Source organism: Glandiceps talaboti, chromosome 7 (genome assembly GCF_964340395.1).
Source record: "Glandiceps talaboti chromosome 7, keGlaTala1.1, whole genome shotgun sequence".
Taxonomy (NCBI): domain Eukaryota; kingdom Metazoa; phylum Hemichordata; class Enteropneusta; family Spengelidae; genus Glandiceps; species Glandiceps talaboti.
Genome location: NC_135555.1, coordinates 24,594,881 through 24,616,777, shown reverse-complemented (window position 1 = coordinate 24,616,777; position 21,897 = coordinate 24,594,881). Strand labels below are relative to the sequence as shown.

The window sequence follows — 21,897 nt, the reverse complement described above, 5'->3', positions numbered from 1 at the left end:
CTCGTATTTACGACTTTACGATTCTCGTAATTACGACTTTTTGATTGTCGTAATTATGAAATTATGATTTTTTTATTGTTTGTTATTTTTCAATTTTTGAATTGTTCAGACACGAATCTTATAATTGTGATGTACTAAGCAGATGTACTATAGAGTGTTTGACACGGTAACCGGTTTGTATGATTTGATTGCGTTTTTCGTTTCTTTAAAAAAAACTCGAGTGCATTAAAACAGCGAAGAATATGCTTTCATTATATGTCGGCAAAATGAATCAATAATGGGTTTGAAATTGAAGAAAATAGTATTTACCATCTGATATTTGGTAAAATTCACAACTTTAGTTTAGAATTTTCTTCATTAAGGTAAATCAGATTTATACGGTTTTGAAATTTAAAATTCAATAACGTGGCACCGTAGGTCGTTCGATCAAGTTTGAAAATGTGTGGAGACCTTTTCCACGGTTGATAAATACTTGAATATATGTATTTGGTATGGTATAATAATATTGGTTTGAGGGTCAGTTAGCCAAGTGACCGGTTTGTCGAGGTTATTGACCCTGGTATATCAGGGTGTTAGTAGGAAGGCATTGGCGAGACGTCCCCAGATAGAAACTTTATTGATCCTTCTTTTATCAGTCGTAATCCTGTCTTGTATTGGACAGTTTCCCTACATCTTCATCATTGGATATAAGTTGGAGTTGTGTCCGAATTTCAGAAGAATATCTATATGTTTAATATTGGACTCCATTATTTGAACAAATTCTTTGCTGATGAAGAATTCTTGTTGTTCTGGAATTCTTGTTTTGTGTTTATTATTCGGCTAAGTTCATTGACAGATTGCAGTGAACCTACTAACTTCTTGTTGCATCCAGTATATGTGTGTACATATGTGAACACGTTATTTCATTGCCATTTCTTTTTTTAACCTATTGGTGTTATGTAATTTCACTGGACTTATATTAGAGTGTTCAGTTCACCTTAAATGTACTTACTACCCGATGATCGGGTGTTGTTGAGAACTCAGCTGTTGCTTATAACATGAACTTAAAATGGCAGAGTGATTTTTCCAGTTAGATATCAACTTACCGGAGAATTGCGACGTAATTACGAGAATCGAAATGTCTTTACGATTCAAGTAATTACGAGATTCAAAAAGTCGTAATTACGAGAATCGAAAAGTCGTAATTACGAGAATTGAGAAGTCGTAATTACGAGAAAAAAGTCGTAATTACGAGAAAAAAGTCGTAATTACGAGAATCGAAAAGTCGTAATTACGAGAATTGAAAACCATACTCTATGCAAAAACAAATACTCCTATTATGTCCACACACGTACATATTCACAACTTAGTGTCAGAACGTTAACACATAACTCTTGTCACCATTACTAATGATGTCCACACACGTACATATTCACAACTTTTAGTGTCACCATTACTAATGATGTCCAGGGTGACACACGTACAGTCACAAACTTGATGTGATAATTATTAGTATTACCGAGTCAGCAGAAACAGAAACAGAAATACTAATACCGGTATTTCTAAAGAAATGGCAAATCAAGAAAAGGAAGAATTTTCGCTATGGGGTACAACATTTGATTTCGGGGCTGGAGGATTTTCAAAAAAAAATTGTCGCCGCCTCAAAAGCAGGACAATAATTTGCTGACCAACTCAAAACAGAAAAAAACAAACTTGTTTCCAGGGTATGAGCTAAAAAATATTGTTGTGCTGCAAGTACAGAAACTAGATATAAATGTCATATTCCAAGGTTGTTGTGTTCCTGGCGCCGCCGCGGCGGCACCTAAACTTTAAATTAAAGTTTCTTGTCAAAGGTTTATACTAAATATTGGCCAATGCTGAAACAAACCAAACTACTACCATCAAATCAAATTACTAGGAAAGGTGATTTGACTTAGTACCTTGAATGAATCCTGTATTTTTTCATAATAATGATAAAGTAATTTTAAATGGTATGGCATGTAACAAATTGTACTTTAATGTCACTCATGCATCGCGCGTACTCTTCTTCGCGGTCACGGTGAGTGATCACAGAAACAAGTGTAATTTTACCCCTTTCATATATAGTTGGCTAAATACGACATTATTATCGATATTATCGACATTTTATTGTATACTGATAGAAATATTCTGATACATATCTCAGGTAACAAGTGCCTTAGTGGGGGCAGAAATCCTATTGATGAGTTTGAAATCTAGATAAAAACTGCACTCAGTCCAACTACAAAAGGGATGCACCAATTAGGAGACATGGACTTGAAGTAAATTAGATTAGGTTTGATAAAAGCATAAGTCTGGTTGTCTATGGTTAAAATACTTTATTATCAACGTTTCGACCACACACACAGGATGTCTCCAAGGTAAAATCCGACCGGGCAGAAGGACCTTGCTCCTCTGATGGTAAGAAAGGGCGACTCTTTTTACAGTCGCCCTTTCTTACCATACGAGGAACTATAACTATAGGTTCTTCTGCCGGCCAGATTTTACCCTGAGGAAGACCTCCCATGTGTGGTCGAAACGTTGGTTATAACCTATTGCTATCACCTTGGCATGTTAAAATAACACTCGCTAGATAGAACTCTTTTAGTCCTTAAACTCCAAAAAATTCTAAGGGTGGGAGGGGAACCCCGTACCCACCCCCACACTACTCTCTTGTATTTTGATTCAAAGTCATATTGTTTCCATCTTGACATGTTAAATAACATCACAAAGCATTCTTTTAGTTCTTCAATTTCAAAAATTTGGAGTACCCCTTCCCCCCCACTGCTCCCTTGTGTTTTGATTAAAAATTTACTACCTCGACATTTTAAAATAGCACCAGAAAGCATTCTTTTAGTCCATGAAATTCAAAAATCTCCAGGGCGGGAGGGTACCCCCGTACCCTCCCCCTCAAACTTCTATTTAACTTTTAATGTCTACTTTCCAATTTTACTAGCCACTTTTGGAATATTTAAAGCTGCATTTATTGATATCTTTTAATTTGTTTGAAATAAGCTTCATTCATTATGTATGTCTCCTGTTATGAAGAAATTCAATTTCAAAAATAAAAGGTGCGCGACGCGACGCGACGAAAAGTCAAATTTAAAACATAATATTAATTATATTAATAATAATAAAAAAAAGAACATTTGCTGTACCGCACCCCTACCTGACAAAAAAACTGCTGTCTTGTTGCTCTCTCTTGCAATAAAAATCGCTGTCACCCCCCACCGAGATCAAATGGCTTACCCCTAGTAAAAAAACTCAGCTCCACAGGCATTCGATTAGATCTGTATCGTATATACATAAAAAATCACATAGATTGGTTCGAGTGCCTGTGCTCATTGATCAGCTCGCGCTCTCAAAGTGTGGAGTCGACGTACGTCAACTTGAAAAATGACATGTTTGGTGTTACATGACCGTAACACCAAAGACGCATTATACCCAGTATTCAAGTTTTGTATATTCCTTTTCATATCTCATCAATATCTACAAACCGAATACCAGTACATTCATATAGTGTCGCGTCGTGTTCTGTGCATGAATGGTGCGCCGTCATTGGTGAGTTACATAGATTAACCTTTGACCTTTAATTGGCATTCTGAGGTCACTGCATGAATGAGACGTCTGCTTGGCATCATGTAAGTATGAACTTTGTAGTAAAAACCCTCGAAATTGGTGGCAATAACAAGTTTGTATGATTCGACATTCACATTAAGGAGGAACCATTGAGCAACTGTTTCGACCATGGCCATATTCTGTGCCCATTTCTCCTACCGGGAGTCCCGGGGGTGTCTCCGTAATCGGTGACACTGTGGAGTTGACTGAACTTCTTTACCTTTGTCGTAGAACTATGTCATCAACAATCGTGATTCAGCAAAAAACTGTTGAAGATCTGTAACGTTTAGAGAGTCTGCAGTAATTGTATTACAATTTGTAGGGGGGGGGGGCTGGTCAATTTTTACAAATCGGTTCTTGGGGATGATCGAGGGAGATGTAAATAGTAAATGGAATATTACCTGGCGGGTCACATTTTACGTTCATTCATAACTTTGTAATCACTAAGGTTATTAAACTTTGCACATTACTTATTTTGTGATTTTAGCATCTCACCGATACCACATACCAGTTCAAAATCCCACTGCTGCCATTTCAACAGCCACTATATATATATGTACTATAATATCAGACCATAATATCCTAAATCCGTGAACCCTAGTAAAATACATGGTAAACCCCAGTAAAATACATGGTAAACCCTTAGTAAAATACATGGTAAACCCCAGTAAAATACATAGTAAACCCTAGTAAAATACATAGTAAACCCTAGTAAAATACATGGTGAACCCTAGTAAAATACATAAACTACATAGTGAACCCTAGTAAAATACATGGTAAACCCTAGTAAAATACATAAACTACATAGTGAACCCTAGTAAAATACATAAACTACATAGTGAACCCTAGTAAAATACATAAACTACATAGTAAACCCTAATAAAATACATGGTGAACCCTACTAAAATACATAAACTACATAGTGAACCCTAGTAAAATACATAGTGAACCCTAGTAAAATACATAAACTACATAGTGAACCCTAGTAAAATACATGGTAAACCCTAGTAAAATACATAAACTACATAGTGAACCCTAGTAAAATACATGGTAAACCCTAGTAAAATACATAAACTACATAGTGAACCCTAGTAAAATACATAAACTACATAGTGAACCCTAGTAAAATACATAAACTACATAGTAAACCCTAGTAAAATACATGGTAAACCCTAGTAAAATACATGGTAAACCCCAGTAAAATACATAGTGAACCCTAGTAAAATACATGGTAAACCCTAGTAAAATACATGGTAAACCCCAGTAAAATACATAGTGAACCACAGTAAAATACATGGTGAACCCTAGTAAAATACATGGTAAACCCCAGTAAAATACATAGTGAACCCTAGTAAAATACATGGTAAACCCCAGTAAAATACATAGTGAACCCTAGTAAAATACATGATAAACCCTAGTAAAATACATGGTAAACCCTAGTAAAATACATGGTAAACCCTAGTAAAATACATAGTAAACCCTAGTAAAATACATAGTTAACCCTAGTAAAATACATAGTAAACCCTAGTAAAATACATAGTTAACCCTAGTAAAATACATTAAACCCTAGTAAAATACATGGTAAACCCCAGTAAAATACATAGTAAACCCTAGTAAAATACATAGTAAACCCTAGTAAAATACATGGTAAACCCTAGTAAAATACATAGTAAACCCTAGTAAAATACATGGTAAACCCCAGTAAAATACATAGTAAACCCTAGTAAAATACATAGTGAACCCTAGTAAAATACATGGTAAACCCTAGTAAAATACATGGTAAACCCTAGTAAAATACATAGTGAACCCTAGTAAAATACATAGTAAACCCTAGTAAAATACATAGTAAACCCTAGTAAAATACATGGTAAACCCTAGTAAAATACATTAAACCCTAGTAAAATACATGGTAAACCCCAGTAAAATACATAGTAAACCCTAGTAAAATACATAGTGAACCCTAGTAAAATACATAGTGAACCCTAGTAAAATACATAGTGAACCCTAGTAAAATACATAGTGAACCCTAGTAAAATACATAGTGAACCCTAGTAAAATACATAGTAAACCCTAGTAAAATACATGGTAAACCCTAGTAAAATACATAGTAAACCCTAGTAAAATACATGGTGAACCCTAGTATTAAATTACATGGTAAACCCTAGTAAAATACATAGTGAACCCTAGTAAAATACATGGTGAACCCTAGTAAAATACATAGTAAACCCTAGTAAAATACATGGTAAACCCTAGTAAAATACATGGTAAACCCTAGTAAAATACATGGTAAACCCCAGTAAAATACATGGGTAACTCATGTAGATTTTACCTATTTATCAGTGATTAGTAATTTAGTGAATAACACCTAATGACAGTATATAGTACAATAAAATTGTGTTTGTTAGACCATGGATGTATTATATCCATGGTTAGATTGTCTGTTTAGCAAGTGGTCGTGGTTTAAATACGGTAAATGCACAATACATTGCATCTTGACATGAATACAGAGAAACACGTACCTGTACCTTTTTGTTGTTGAGAGAAATATAAAATTATAAGCCCTTGGTCCTCATAATACATAAGAATGATGGTCTAAATCAGAACAAAGTCAACATCAATAAAAATAGAAATGTCACCATATGAAGAACCATAAGATTAGCTGACAGTGTTAGCTAGGTGTCCTTAAGTTGATGAATGTTTCCCTGTATAAAAATAGAAATGTCACCATATGGAGAACTATAAGTTTAGCTAGGTGATGAATTTAGAAAGGTCACCATATGAACAATAGATATTATGATGTGTAGATTTGATGAATGTTTCCCTAGGTAAATGAAAATTTTGTTACTCAAGCTTTATAACAACAACTGGACAGGTAAAAGAAACCTTATACCCCCTGTAACATTCACATACCTATAGGACAGCGGTGTGCACATAGCTGTACCATCTCAGTGGAGCCACGGGGGCTGTACCAGCTATGTGTACAATGTCCCTTAACAGCTCTGACCAACACACTAGGTGTAACATACCTAGATTTGACAGACAGATATGTAACTGGTATGCCAACATCAATGTAACATGGATGTGAAAAATGGCAATGCAGCATAGGTTTTTACAACATCCATGTACAACTTAGAGCTTCCCCCCCCCCCCACAGCCATGTACCAGCTACATGTATATATGTTAGCATAGCTGTAACATAGGTATTCCCCACAGCCATGTACCAGCTATGTTATCCATGTACCAGCTATGTGAGCAATGCTAGTCAGATATGAACAAAATGGTTGCTACAGGACCATAGCTGTTACATATGTGTGCACAACTGTGTGCTAGGTATGCAGTATGTGCACAACTGTGTGCTAGGTATGTAGTAGTGTAGTAGTACACATCTATGGTGCTGGGATGCAAAAGTCATGGCACAGGGTGGTATTCCACATCCATGCAACAGGCATATTTTTCACAACCATTTGGAAAAATGTACCCTGTAACGGGACTGTGAGGCACACAGCTGGTACATAGCTGTGCTCTTCTTCTTAGCACTGTAAGGATGTGGCCACATTCTAACACTAGGATGTGCCCACCCTAGTGCTAGGATGTACAAGGTTTCCTATGTTGAATATTTCTTTTACACTCAAAATAAATTTCAATATAGAAGTGTACCACCATACATGTATGCATGTAGAGTAGCTGTGCATGTATTTGTACAGGCACATTGTATATTTAGAATATATATTAAACCTGCACTAGCTGCAGCAGGGACATTTTTGTTCATCAATAGGACTTTTATTAATTAAGATTCTGTGAAACATTTTAATGATTGTATACTTTGGTAAATTGATAGAAATATATATTTGATTTGAAGAATTCTAGACTTGCACTTGACATGCACCCTCTCCCATCCACCCATCATCACACATATTGACATTGACAAATACAGACACACTATTGAAAGTCAAATGTAGAGAACAAATGTCAATGAATGTGAAATGGAGCTAAGTGCAAGTAGACATTTTAAAAGGGACACAAGCCGAGTTTATATGTGTTTAGGTGTGGCTTTTACCGCACATTTAAAGTACTCACATTATTGTACCTACTGAAGCATACTTAACCACCAATTGACTCAAACCTGGTATTAAGATATAACTTATAAATGATCTGATGACGTAATTTATGATATGTATCAAAAAATGTTCAGGAAATTCATACATGCAACCAACTTTTCTAACAGAAGACAATTGTAATGTAGAAGACATGCATTGACATAAATTATGATACTGGAATGTGTTTTCTTTAAATGTACTTTTACTTGAGTAAAAAGCCAATAAACTCACCCTGTGACACTTTAATAATAATTGTTGAGTCATTCCTGCCTATCAACATGACCAACTAATGGTATATTTCATAGCCTAGTACATGTACATGTACTCTATTTATAACATCACTTTACTAGCATTAATTCACCAGCATTGTAAACCCACAAATATTACAACTTTCTATTTTGGTAATATCTGTTTCTTTGTATAGCTTGACCTCTGACCTGCCAACTAGCTGATGAATATCATATACCATCATGGACAATTGTATAACATTGCCTTTGGAGAAATCAATTCTTGAAGATGTCGTAATAAAAGACAAAGACTATGCCTTGGTACATGGTATCATAATGAGAACCAGAGATACTCCCAATTCATCAGAAGTCATTAGTTATGCTCCACATGTACTACTACCATCTCCCGTACCACGGTGTTTATTTCATCAAGCTGTTCAGGTCCAAAGAGATTTCAACTTATTGCTACATGGGGTAACTCAAGACACACAGTTTCTTCAATCAGCTTTGAAAAGGTGAACCATAATCTTGATTATACTCCTCTACCTTAATAGAATGATTATTGACTTTATCTCAGTTTATGCATAGGGTGTTGCGATCATGTAATTGATTGATTGATTGATCGATCAATTTATTGTTTGATTTATTATTTGGTGGAATGATTGATCAATTAAATATTGAATTTTTGTGGCGAAATATAACTTATTTTGTGTGTGATATTGATATTGCATCCATGCATGCAATTCTATCAAAGTGCCACTGCAAACAGCATCCCCAGGCCTCAGTAGTTACAATGTATACTAGTATATATACAGTATTCAGTATGCTGGGCCTTAAATTGATACAACATGTAGATATATTACTAAGTACAAAATGTACAATCATGTATACAATATACATCATGCTGGGCCTTAAATTGGTACAACATGTATACGGTATATACAGTATGCTGGGCCTTAAATTGATACTGTAACAGCATGTATACAGTATACAGGGCCAGAAATTGGTCCAACATGTAGATATATTACTGTATATTTATACAGTATACATCATGTTGGGCCTTAATTGGTACAACATGTATACAGTATACACATGTACCGTATGCTGGGCCTGAAATTGGTACAGCATGTACAGTATACAGAATGCCGGGCCTTAAATTGGTACAAAATTTGTATACAGTATACAGTATGCTGGGCCTTAAATTGGTACATACATCATGTATACAGTATACTTTGCCTGAAATTGGTACAACATGTATACAGTATACAGTATACAATATGCTTAGCCTGAAATTGGTACAACATATATACAGTATACTGTGAGTATGCTGGGCCTGAAATTGGTACTGTAACAACATATATACAGTATACTGTGAGTATGCTGGGCCTGAAATTGGTACTACATGTATACAGTGTACAGTATGCTGGGCTTGAAATTGGTACAAAATGTACATGTATACAATATGTATATATACAAATATGCAGGTCTGGATAATAGAACACTGACACTCTGCTATCATTAGGGTCTTTTATTATAGAACACTGACACTCTGCTATCATTAGGGTCTTTTATAATAGAACACTGGCACTCTGCTATCATTGGGGTCTTTTATTATAGAACACTGGCACTCTGCTATCATTGGGGTCTTTTATTATAGAACACTGGCACTCTGCTATCATTAGGGTCTTTTATTATAGAACACTGGCACTCTGCTATCATTGGGGTCTTTTATTATAGAACACTGGCACTCTGCTATCATTGGGGTCTTTTATTATAGAACACTGGCACTCTGCTATCATTAGGGTCTTTTATTATAGAACACTGACACTCTGCTATCATTGGGGTCTTTTATTATAGAACACTGACACTCTGCTATCATTAGGGTCTTTTATTATAGAACACTGGCACTCTGCTATCATTGGGGTCTTTTATTATAGAACACTGGCACTCTGCTATCATTGGGGTCTTTTATTATAGAACACTGGCACTCTGCTATCATTGGGGTCTTTTATTATAGAACACTGGCACTCTGCTATCATTAGGGTCTTTTATTATAGAACACTGGCACTCTGCTATCATTAGGGTCTTTTATTATAGAACACTGGCACTCTGCTATCATTGGGGTCTTTTATTATAGAACACTGGCACTCTGCTATCATTGGGGTCTTTTATTATAGAACACTGGCACTCTGCTATCATTGGGGTCTTTTATTATAGAACACTGGCACTCTGCTATCATTAGGGTCTTTTATTATAGAACACTGGCACTCTGCTATCATTAGGGTCTTTTATAATAGAACACTGACACTCTGCTATCATTAGGGTCTTTTATTATAGAACACTGGCACTCTGCTATCATTAGGGTCTTTTATAATAGAACACTGGCACTCTGCTATCATTAGGGTCTTTTATTATAGAACACTGGCACTCTGCTTTCATTAGGGTCTTTTATTATAGAACACTGACACTGCTATCATTAGGGTCTTTTATTATAGAACACTGGCACTCTGCTATCATTGGGGTCTTTTATTATAGAACACTGGCACTCTGCTATCATTAGGGTCTTTTATTATAGAACACTGGCACTCTGCTATCATTGGGGTCTTTTATTATAGAACACTGACACTCTGCTATCATTAGGGTCTTTTATTATAGAACACTGGCACTCTGCTATCATTGGGGTCTTTTATTATAGAACACTGACACTCTGCTATCATTGGGGTCTTTTATTATAGAACACTGACACTCTGCTATCATTAGGGTCTTTTATTATAGAACACTGGCACTCTGCTATCATTGGGGTCTTTTATTATAGAACACTGGCACTCTGCTATCATTGGGGTCTTTTATTATAGAACACTGGCACTCTGCTATCATTGGGGTCTTTTATTATAGAACACTGGCACTCTGCTATCATTAGGGTCTTTTATTATAGAACACTGGCACTCTGCTATCATTAGGGTCTTTTATTATAGAACACTGGCACTCTGCTATCATTGGGGTCTTTTATTATAGAACACTGGCACTCTGCTATCATTGGGGTCTTTTATTATAGAACACTGGCACTCTGCTATCATTAGGGTCTTTTATAATAGAACACTGGCACTCTGCTATCATTAGGGTCTTTTATTATAGAACACTGGCACTCTGCTTTCATTAGGGTCTTTTATTATAGAACACTGACACTGCTATCATTAGGGTCTTTTATAATAGAACACTGGCACTCTGCTTTCATTGGGGTCTTTTATTATAGAACACTGGCACTCTGCTATCATTGGGGTCTTTTATTATAGAACACTGGCACTCTGCTATCATTAGGGTCTTTTATTATAGAACACTGGCACTCTGCTATCATTGGGGTCTTTTATTATAGAACACTGGCACTCTGCTATCATTAGGGTCTTTTATTATAGAACACTGGCACTCTGCTATCATTGGGGTCTTTTATTATAGAACACTGGCACTCTGCTATCATTGGGGTCTTTTATTATAGAACACTGGCACTCTGCTATCAGTAGGGTCTTTTATTATAGAACACTGGCACTCTGCTATCATTGGGGTCTTTTATTATAGAACACTGACACTCTGCTATCATTAGGGTCTTTTATTATAGAACACTGGCACTCTGCTATCATTAGGGTCTTTTATTATAGAACACTGGCACTCTGCTATCATTAGGGTCTTTTATTATAGAACACTGGCACTCTGCTATCATTGGGGTCTTTTATTATAGAACACTGACACTCTGCTATCATTAGGGTCTTTTATTATAGAACACTGGCACTCTGCTATCATTGGGGTCTTTTATTATAGAACACTGACACTCTGCTATCATTGGGGTCTTTTATTATAGAACACTGACACTCTGCTATCATTAGGGTCTTTTATTATAGAACACTGGCACTCTGCTATCATTGGGGTCTTTTATTATAGAACACTGGCACTCTGCTATCATTGGGGTCTTTTATTATAGAACACTGGCACTCTGCTATCATTGGGGTCTTTTATTATAGAACACTGGCACTCTGCTATCATTAGGGTCTTTTATTATAGAACACTGGCACTCTGCTATCATTAGGGTCTTTTATTATAGAACACTGGCACTCTGCTATCATTGGGGTCTTTTATTATAGAACACTGGCACTCTGCTATCATTGGGGTCTTTTATTATAGAACACTGGCACTCTGCTATCATTGGGGTCTTTTATTATAGAACACTGGCACTCTGCTATCATTAGGGTCTTTTATTATAGAACACTGGCACTCTGCTATCATTAGGGTCTTTTATAATAGAACACTGACACTCTGCTATCATTAGGGTCTTTTATTATAGAACACTGGCACTCTGCTATCATTAGGGTCTTTTATAATAGAACACTGGCACTCTGCTATCATTAGGGTCTTTTATTATAGAACACTGACACTCTGCTATCATTAGGGTCTTTTATTATAGAACACTGGCACTCTGGTATCATTGGAGTCTTTTATTATAGAACACTGGCACTCTGCTATCATTAGGGTCTTTTATTATAGAACACTGGCACTCTGCTATCATTAGGGTCTTTTATAATAGAACACTGGCACTCTGCTATCATTAGGGTCTTTTATTATAGAACACTGACACTCTGCTATCATTAGGGTCTTTTATAATAGAACACTGGCACTCTGCTATCATTGGAGTCTTTTATTATAGAACACTGGCACTCTGCTATCATTAGGGTCTTTTATAATAGAACACTGACACTCTGCTATCATTAGGGTCTTTTATTATAGAACACTGGCACTCTGCTATCATTAGGGTCTTTTATTATAGAACACTGGCACTCTGCTATCATTAGGGTCTTTTATAATAGAACACTGGCACTCTGCTATCATTGGAGTCTTTTATTATAGAACACTGGCACTCTGCTATCATTAGGGTCTTTTATTATAGAACACTGGCACTCTGCTATCATTAGGGTCTTTTATAATAGAACACTGGCACTCTGCTATCATTAGGGTCTTTTATTATAGAACACTGGCACTCTGCTATCATTAGGGTCTTTTATAATAGAACACTGGCACTCTGCTATCATTAGGGTCTTTTATAATAGAACACTGGCACTCTGCTATCATTGGAGTCTTTTATTATAGAACACTGGCACTCTGCTATCATTAGGGTCTTTTATTATAGAACACTGGCACTCTGCTATCATTAGGGTCTTTTATAATAGAACACTGACACTCTGCTATCATTAGGGTCTTTTATTATAGAACACTGACACTCTGCTATCATTAGGGTCTTTTATAATAGAACACTGACACTCTGCTATCATTAGGGTCTTTTATTATAGAACACTGGCACTCTGGTATCATTGGGGTCTTTTATTATAGAACACTGGCACTCTGCTATCATTAGGGTCTTTTATAATAGAACACTGGCACTCTGCTATCATTGGGGTCTTTTATTATAGAACACTGGCACTCTGCTATCATTAGGGTCTTTTATTATAGAACACTGGCACTCTGCTATCATTAGGGTCTTTTATAATAGAACACTGGCACTCTGCTATCATTGGAGTCTTTTATTATAGAACACTGGCACTCTGCTATCATTAGGGTCTTTTATTATAGAACACTGGCACTCTGGTATCATTAGGGTCTTTTATTATAGAACACTGGCACTCTGCTATCATTAGGGTCTTTTATCATAGAACACTGGCACTCTGCTATCATTAGGGTCTTTTATTATAGAACACTGGCACTCTGCTATCATTGGAGTCTTTTATTATAGAACACTGGCACTCTGCTATCATTGGGGTATTTTATTATAGAACACTGGCACTCTGCTATCATTAGGGTCTTTTATTATAGAACACTGGCACTCTGCTATCATTGGGGTCTTTTATTATAGAACACTGGCACTCTGCTATCATTGGGGTCTTTTATAATAGAACACTGGCACTCTGCTATCATTAGGATCTTTTATTATAGAACACTGGCACTCTGCTATCATTAGGGTCTTTTATTGTAGAACACTGGCACTCTGCTATCATTAGGGTCTTTTATTATAGAACACTGGCACTCTGGTATCATTGGAGTCTTTTATCATAGAACACTGGCACTCTGCTATCATTAGGGTCTTTTATCATAGAACACTGACACTGCTATCATTGGGGTCTTTTATAATAGAACACTGGCACTCTGCTTTCATTAGGGTCTTTTATTATAGAACACTGGCACTCTGCTATCATTGGGGTCTTTTATATAGAACACTGACACTGCTATCATTAGGGTCTTTTATAATAGAACACTGGCACTCTGCTTTCATTAGGGTCTTTTATTATAGAACACTGACACTCTGGTATCATTGGAGTCTTTTATTATAGAACACTGGCACTCTGCTATCATTAGGGTCTTTTATCATAGAACACTGGCACTCTGCTATCATTAGGGTCTTTTATTATAGAACACTGACACTCTGCTATCATTGGGGTCTTTTATTATAGAACACTGGCACTCTGCTATCATTAGGGTCTTTTATTATAGAACACTGGCACTCTGCTATCATTAGGGTCTTTTATTATAGAACACTGACACTCTGCTATCATTAGGGTCTTTTATTATAGAACACTGGCACTCTGCTATCACTTTATTATTACTGAGTAATATTTGTATTTACCAGTGAAAATGTCCTCAAAATGAGTTTTTATATTTGTACGCAGGAATAACTACAGATACAGATACAGAAAATGATTGATTTTGAAAAGTAGTACAGTAACCGTAAAATAAAGCTAATATTAAAGCTTTTAATATCTACATTGTTAAGAATAAATTCCATTAATATTCCAGCCACCAGCTGCCACTCATTATTAATTTCATCATTTTTATTCTCTACAATCTGAAATCTTGTTATTGTTGGATTTTTTCACTTAGTGGTCTTTATATTTACTATTGCCAGCAATAAATACATTGTCAGCACTTTAAGCTTTATCATACATTGGAATCTAAATACATGTTTGATATTACATGTCATGTATACCTATATCATATACAGTAGAAAGCAATTAAAGGATTGACAGCGATTAGTCTAATTGCTATAATTCTGATTTGTACATATTTCTAGTACCATACAAGTAGATGATTTTACCAAGAGGCTGTATGACATTTATGAAGAGGTATATATCAATGGATCACCATCTCAGGTAAGTCTTATAAAGAGGTATATATCAATGGATCACCATCTCAGGTAAGTCTTATAAAGAAGTATATATCAATGGATCACCATCTCAGGTAAGTCTTATAAAGAGGTATATATCAATGGATCACCATCTCAGGTAAGTCTTATAAAGAGGTATATATCAATGGATCACCATCTCAGGTAAGTCTTATAAAGAAGTATATATCAATGGATCACCATCTCAGGTAAGTCTTATAAAGAGGTATATATCAATGGATCACCATCTCAGGTAAGTCTTATAAAGAGGTATATATCAATGGATCACCATCTCAGGTAAGTCTTATAAAGAAGTATATATCAATGGATCACCATCTCAGGTAAGTCTTATAAAGAGGTATATATCAATGGATCACCATCTCAGGTAAGTCTTATAAAGAGGTATATATCAATGGATCACCATCTCAGGTAAGTCTTATAAAGAGGTATATATCAATGGATCACCATCTCATGTAAGTCTTATAAAGAAGTATATATCAATGGATCACCATCTCAGGTAAGTCTTATAAAGAGGTATATATCAATGGATCACCATCTCAGGTAAGTCTTATAAAGAAGTATATATCGATGGATCACCATCTCAGGGAAGTCTTATAAAGAAGTATATATCAATGGATCACCATCTCAGGTAAGTCTTATAAAGAGGTATATATCAATGGATCACCATCTCAGGTAAGTCTTATAAAGAGGTATATATCAATGGATCACCATCTCAGGGAAGTCTTATACCTCTTTATGATTTTTATTTGTTGTAACTTTGTTGTCAATATGTACTTTGTTTTATATATGTTGATGTGTACAATGTTGAGAAGTATGTCTACTAGAGGAAATTGTTTAAATTGAATATCCAGATAGAATAATCTGAGGAAATTGTAGGTAAAATATTTTATATGATGTGAATGCACTCATGAATCGATATTGTTAATGTCATAACAGCCAATACAGCTAGGGCTTCCATGCACTCATGATATAGTTACAGTCAATACAGCTAGGACTTCCATGCACTCATGATATAGTTACATGTACAGCCAATACAGCTAGGACTTCCATGCACTCATGATATAGTTACAGCCAATACAGCTAGGACTTCCATGCACTCATGATATAGTTACAGTCAATACAGCTAGGACTTCCATGCACTCATGATATAGTTACAGCCAATACAGCTAGGACTTCCATACACTCATGATATAGTTACAGTCAATACAGCTAGGACTTCCATGCACTCATGATATAGTTCATGTCATTACAGCTAGGACTTCCATGCACTCATGATATAGTTACAGTCAATACAGCTAGGACTTCCATGCACTCATGATATAGTTACATGTACAGCCAATACAGCTAGGACTTCCATGCACTCATGATATAGTTACAGTCAATACAGCTAGGACTTCCATGCACTCATGATATAGTTCTTGTCGTTACAGCCAATACAGCTAGGGCTTCCATGCACTCATGATATAGTTCATGTCATTACAGCCAATACAGCTAGGACTTCCATGCACTCATGATATAGTTCATGTCATTACAGCCAATACAGCTAGGGCTTCCATGCACTCATGATATAGTTACAGTCAATACAGCTAGGACTTCCATGCACTCATGATATAGTTACATGTACAGCCAATACAGCTAGGACTTCCATGCACTCATGATATAGTTACAGTCAATACAGCTAGGACTTCCATGCACTCATGATATAGTTACAGTCAATACAGCTAGGACTTCCATGCACTCATGATATAGTTCTTGTCATTACAGTCAATACAGCTAGGACTTCCATGCACTCATGATGTAGTTACATGTACAGCCAATACAGCTAGGGCTTCCATGCACTCATGATATAGTTACAGTCAATACAGCTAGGACTTCCATGCACTCATGATATAGTTACAGTCAATACAGCTAGGACTTCCATGCACTCATGATATAGTTACAGCCAATACAGCTAGGACTTCCATGCACTCATGATATAGTTACAGTCAATACAGCTAGGACTTCCATGCACTCATGATATAGTTACATGTGCAGCCAATACAGCTAGGACTTCCATGCACTCATGATATAGTTCTTGTCATTACAGCCAATACAGCTAGGACTTCCATGCACTCATGATATAGTTCATGTCATTACAGCCAATACAGCTAGGACTTCCATGCACTCGTGATATAGTTCATGTCATTACAGCCAATACAGCTAGGGCTTCCATGCACTCATGATATAGTTACAGTCAATACAGCCAATACAGCTAGGGCTTCCATGCACTCATGATATAGTTCTTGTCATTACAGCCAATACAGCTAGGACTTCCATGCACTCATGATATAGTTCTTGTCATTACAGCCAATACAGCTAGGACTTCCATGCACTCATGATATAGTTCATGTCATTACAGCCAATACAGCTAGGACTTCCATGCACTCATGATATAGTTACATGTACAGCCAATACAGCTAGGACTTCCATGCACTCATGATATAGTTACATGTACAGCCAATACAGCTAGGACTTCTATGCACTCATGATATAGTTACAGTCAATACAGCTAGGACTTCCATGCACTCATGATATAGTTACATGTACAGCCAATACAGCTAGGACTTCTATGCACTCATGATATAGTTACAGTCAATACAGCTAGGACTTCCATGCACTCATGATATAGTTACATGTACAGCCAATACAGCTAGGACTTCCATGCACTCATGATATAGTTACATGTACAGCCAATACAGCTAGGACTTCTATGCACTCATGATATAGTTACAGTCAATACAGCTAGGACTTCCATGCACTCATGATATAGTTACATGTACAGCCAATACAGCTAGGACTTCCATGCACTCATGATATAGTTACAGTCAATACAGCTAGGGCTTCCATGCACTCATGATATAGTTACAGTCAATACAGCTAGGGCTTCCATGCACTCATGATATAGTTCATGTCATTACAACCAATACAGCTAGGACTTCCATGCACTCATGATATAGTTCATGTCATTACAACCAATACAGCTAGGACGTCTATGCACTCATGATATAGTTCTTGTCATTACAACCAATACAGCTAGGACTTCCATGCACTCATGATATAGTTCATGTCATTACAGCCAATACAGCTAGGACTTCCATGCACTCATGATATAGTTCATGTCATTACAGCCAATACAGCTAGGACTTCCATGCACTCATGATATAGTTCTTGTCATTACAACCAATACAGCTAGGACTTCCATGCACTCATGATATAGTTCATGTCATTACAGCCAATACAGCTAGGACTTCCATGCACTCATGATATAGTTCATGTCATTACAGCCAATACAGCTGGGACTTCTACGAGCTGACTATATGCTTGACTCACCAAAGGGAAAGGAAACCCCTCTGGAAGAAATAAAATTGCGACAAATTGAAATCAATACCATTGCTTCTAGCTTTGCAGGATTAGGATCACACCTACCACAACTCCATGGGTAAGACTAGTCTTCTCTTACCTTTGATAAAAACAATCATATATATTCATGTTTGTACTCCTTTACATGACATTCACAAGCCATTAGCGGTCCAAGTGCAACAAACCCGCGGGCTTGCCTGGCGAAAACGGGTGTCATAAAAGTTGTTTGCATCTTTAAAGCTGTTTGTAGCGTTACTTATAATAGCCTAATAAATTGATAACAACTGATATAAGACGGAGATAAGGTTTGCCTCAATTGCAATCCATGCAGACGGCCGAATAGAGGTTTTACAGCTGTTTACTTGTGTTATGTAAGAGCCCATCATCACATGTGTAAATATTGGTACTCTTTGATAACAAGTCAACCTGCTTGGATAATGGCTTGTCCCAGTAATGACATTCATGTGTCTAAACAAAAATTTATGAAAAATATGCCATCCTGGAGACATTCATATTTTCATTCACATTTTATTATACAAAATGTTGTATTCTCTACAAAAAAGAAGAAAAAAATCAAATGTTTTTGACATAAAAGCTCATTTTAGACATTGTTTGTCAGTTATGATCAAGCTATGCATATTTGAACCTGAACTACCAAAATGGAGGGTGCCCTCTGTGGCGTAGAAGACATGGATTTTGTTTTTACAAGTGTATGGCATCCCACCTGTTGAATGGTATAGGTTGAAAAGATTCCAGGAGCTTAGTTATTGAAATGATATGAGAATTTTGTAAGAATACATTCTCATATCATCAATACATTTATATATAAACTCAATATGTGTAAAATGTAATATATATATATATATATATATATATATATATATATATATATATATATATATATATATATATATATATATATATATATAACTCGGTGAGTATCAATCTGCTATAAGACAGTGCTCTATACCGCAGTGGCAGAGCGTAATAGTTTTGGTAGTACTGGAACTCTTTCTTGGGTGTAACTCGGAGTTTCACGCATATTGCGATCATCAGACACTCACTATGTTCAGATTACTCACTACTAGCTAGAGTGTCTGATGATCGCAATATGCGTGAAACACCGAGTTACACCCAAGAAAGAGTTCCAGTACTACCAAAACTATATATATATATATATATATATATATATATATATATATATATATATATATATATATATATATATATATATATATATATATATATATATATATATATATATATATATATATATATATATATATATATATATATATACTGGTATAGAAGTAGTAACAAATTTTCATTTTATCAATATTATTACAGGTACAATTTACAAAATCTAGGTGAAGTACAAAAAGTAGCCAGCTTACCAGAGAATAGAGCTGTAGAGGGTCTTGCCAAGGGTTTGTTTGAAGGATGGAAACTGTATGGTAATGAAAGGTAGGCCTAGGCTATTTACTAAAAATGATATTATGTACTGCATTGTTTATGATTTTATGTGAAGTTCATGTGAATAATTCCAATGTAATGTATTGTGATGTATATTTTATACCACTATATTGATGGCGCAAATCGAGAGACCTGATTGGTCTAGACATTGAACTAGCACATCTAAAATCATGAAATGAGCGATAACGCATGGTTGGCACACATCCAAATTTCGATGTTGACTGTTCGTCTACGAACATTGTAGTCTGCCGTGATACTGATAGTGAAATCTGCGAATTGTTAGAGGAGGATTTTCTCAATGAAACAATATTGTATGGGAAATTATGAAGGAAATTTCGAAAGCAGCCAAGCTATCACGTATTTGTACAAATCATTGCCTACTAATGTCAACACATGCACGTGATCGGTTCTAGTACCATCTAGCTAGTCTCAGCTGGAGTGGAAACAAGTTGTCTTGTCATAATAATAGCAAAATAAAGCAAGTGTAAGAGTTTACACTGGCCGACTTACCATTAATGTAAATAGAAATTTGTCTGGGATCCTGTCCTAGAGTATCAGTCATCAATCCAAGAGGGAAATCCTCAACAACCCAAAAATCTACTGACGTAACTTCCAGCAATATAAATAACATACATGTAATTTGTAAATATCAACCTGCCAGCATGTCTATCGCATCGTCTCACTCCGCTGAGTCGCAAAGTCGGCCGGGCACGAAGCAAGCTGTATTCAATAAACCACTTCAAGTTTATACCTTGAGTCAAACAGGTTGTTTATTCATTACTGTGCACTTTTAATGAGCTGATCAATGTACAGATTATCCCTAGAAGCAACTAGCAGATAAAATAAATCCAATCGCTGCATGACGTTCATGTCATGGTTGAGGCCAAGATCAGCTGTCTTGAAAGCAGCATTATTGTTATGCAAATTAGTCACAGGGCACATATGAAACGAGAAAATGTTAGTTCTTATCTTGTTTCTGATATTTTCAATATACTGGTATAATATAATAGCGATAAACCACCCCAGGGGATGGTATACCACTCGGTTTTGACCAGTGAACTCAATATATGCACTCGCTATTGCTTGTGCATATATTTCGTTCACTGGTCAAAAGCTCTTGGATTACAATCCCTAAGAGATGGTTTATTGCTTAAATATAATACAATACAATACAATACAATACAATACAATACAATGCAATACAATGCAATACAATACAATGCAATGCAATGCAATACAATGTAATACAATGCAATGCAATGCAATACAAATGTGATTTTATGTATTGCAGTACATTGTAGAGTGTGATGTCACATAATCTACTGTGATGTTAATATGATATAAAATGCAATGTAATGAAATGTGATTTGATATGTGCTGTGGTGTGATGTGATATGATATATGATGCAATGCAATGTTCTGTGATACTGATACAATGCTATATAATGTAATGTCATGTGATTTGATGTGATGTGATGTCTTTCTTTGGTGCTGTGTGATTTGATGTGATGTGATGAGATTTGATGTGATGTGATGACAGATGTAAGGTGATGTCCTGTGATATGATGTGACAGGATGTTGTGATGTGATATAAATTATAATGCGATGTTCTGTGATGTGATATGATGTGATGCAATGTAATGTCATTTCATGTGATGTGATATGGGATGTCATATCATGCAGTGTGATGTGATGTGGCGTGATGTGATGTGATGTGATGTGATGTGATGTGATGTGATGTGATGTGATGTGATGTGGTGTGTGGTGTGGTGCATTAGAATGGTGTGATGTGATGTGGTGTGGTGTGGTGTGGTGCATTAGAATGGTGTGGTGTGGTGTGGTGCATTAGAATGGTGTGGTGTGGTGTGAG

General features: G+C 36.0%; 2 protein-coding genes across 2 annotated transcripts in view; both read left to right on the top strand.

The window, feature by feature from the left end:
* The window catches only part of LOC144437867 (uncharacterized), a 435,833-nt gene that overhangs the window by 146,082 nt on the left and 267,854 nt on the right, over positions 1-21,897 (top strand). The gene's annotated exons all lie outside the window — the stretch shown is intronic.
* LOC144437574 (glutathione synthetase-like) overlaps positions 3,602-21,897 on the top strand; it is a 52,525-nt gene continuing 34,229 nt past the window's right edge. Inside the window, exons 1-5 of the mRNA XM_078126536.1 lie at positions 3,602-3,638; positions 8,137-8,454; positions 15,045-15,123; positions 18,479-18,633; positions 19,902-20,018. Of these exons, the coding sequence (XP_077982662.1) occupies positions 8,183-8,454; positions 15,045-15,123; positions 18,479-18,633; positions 19,902-20,018 (623 nt within the window). The 5' untranslated portion in view covers positions 3,602-3,638; positions 8,137-8,182. The remainder of the gene's footprint in view (positions 3,639-8,136; positions 8,455-15,044; positions 15,124-18,478; positions 18,634-19,901; positions 20,019-21,897) is intronic.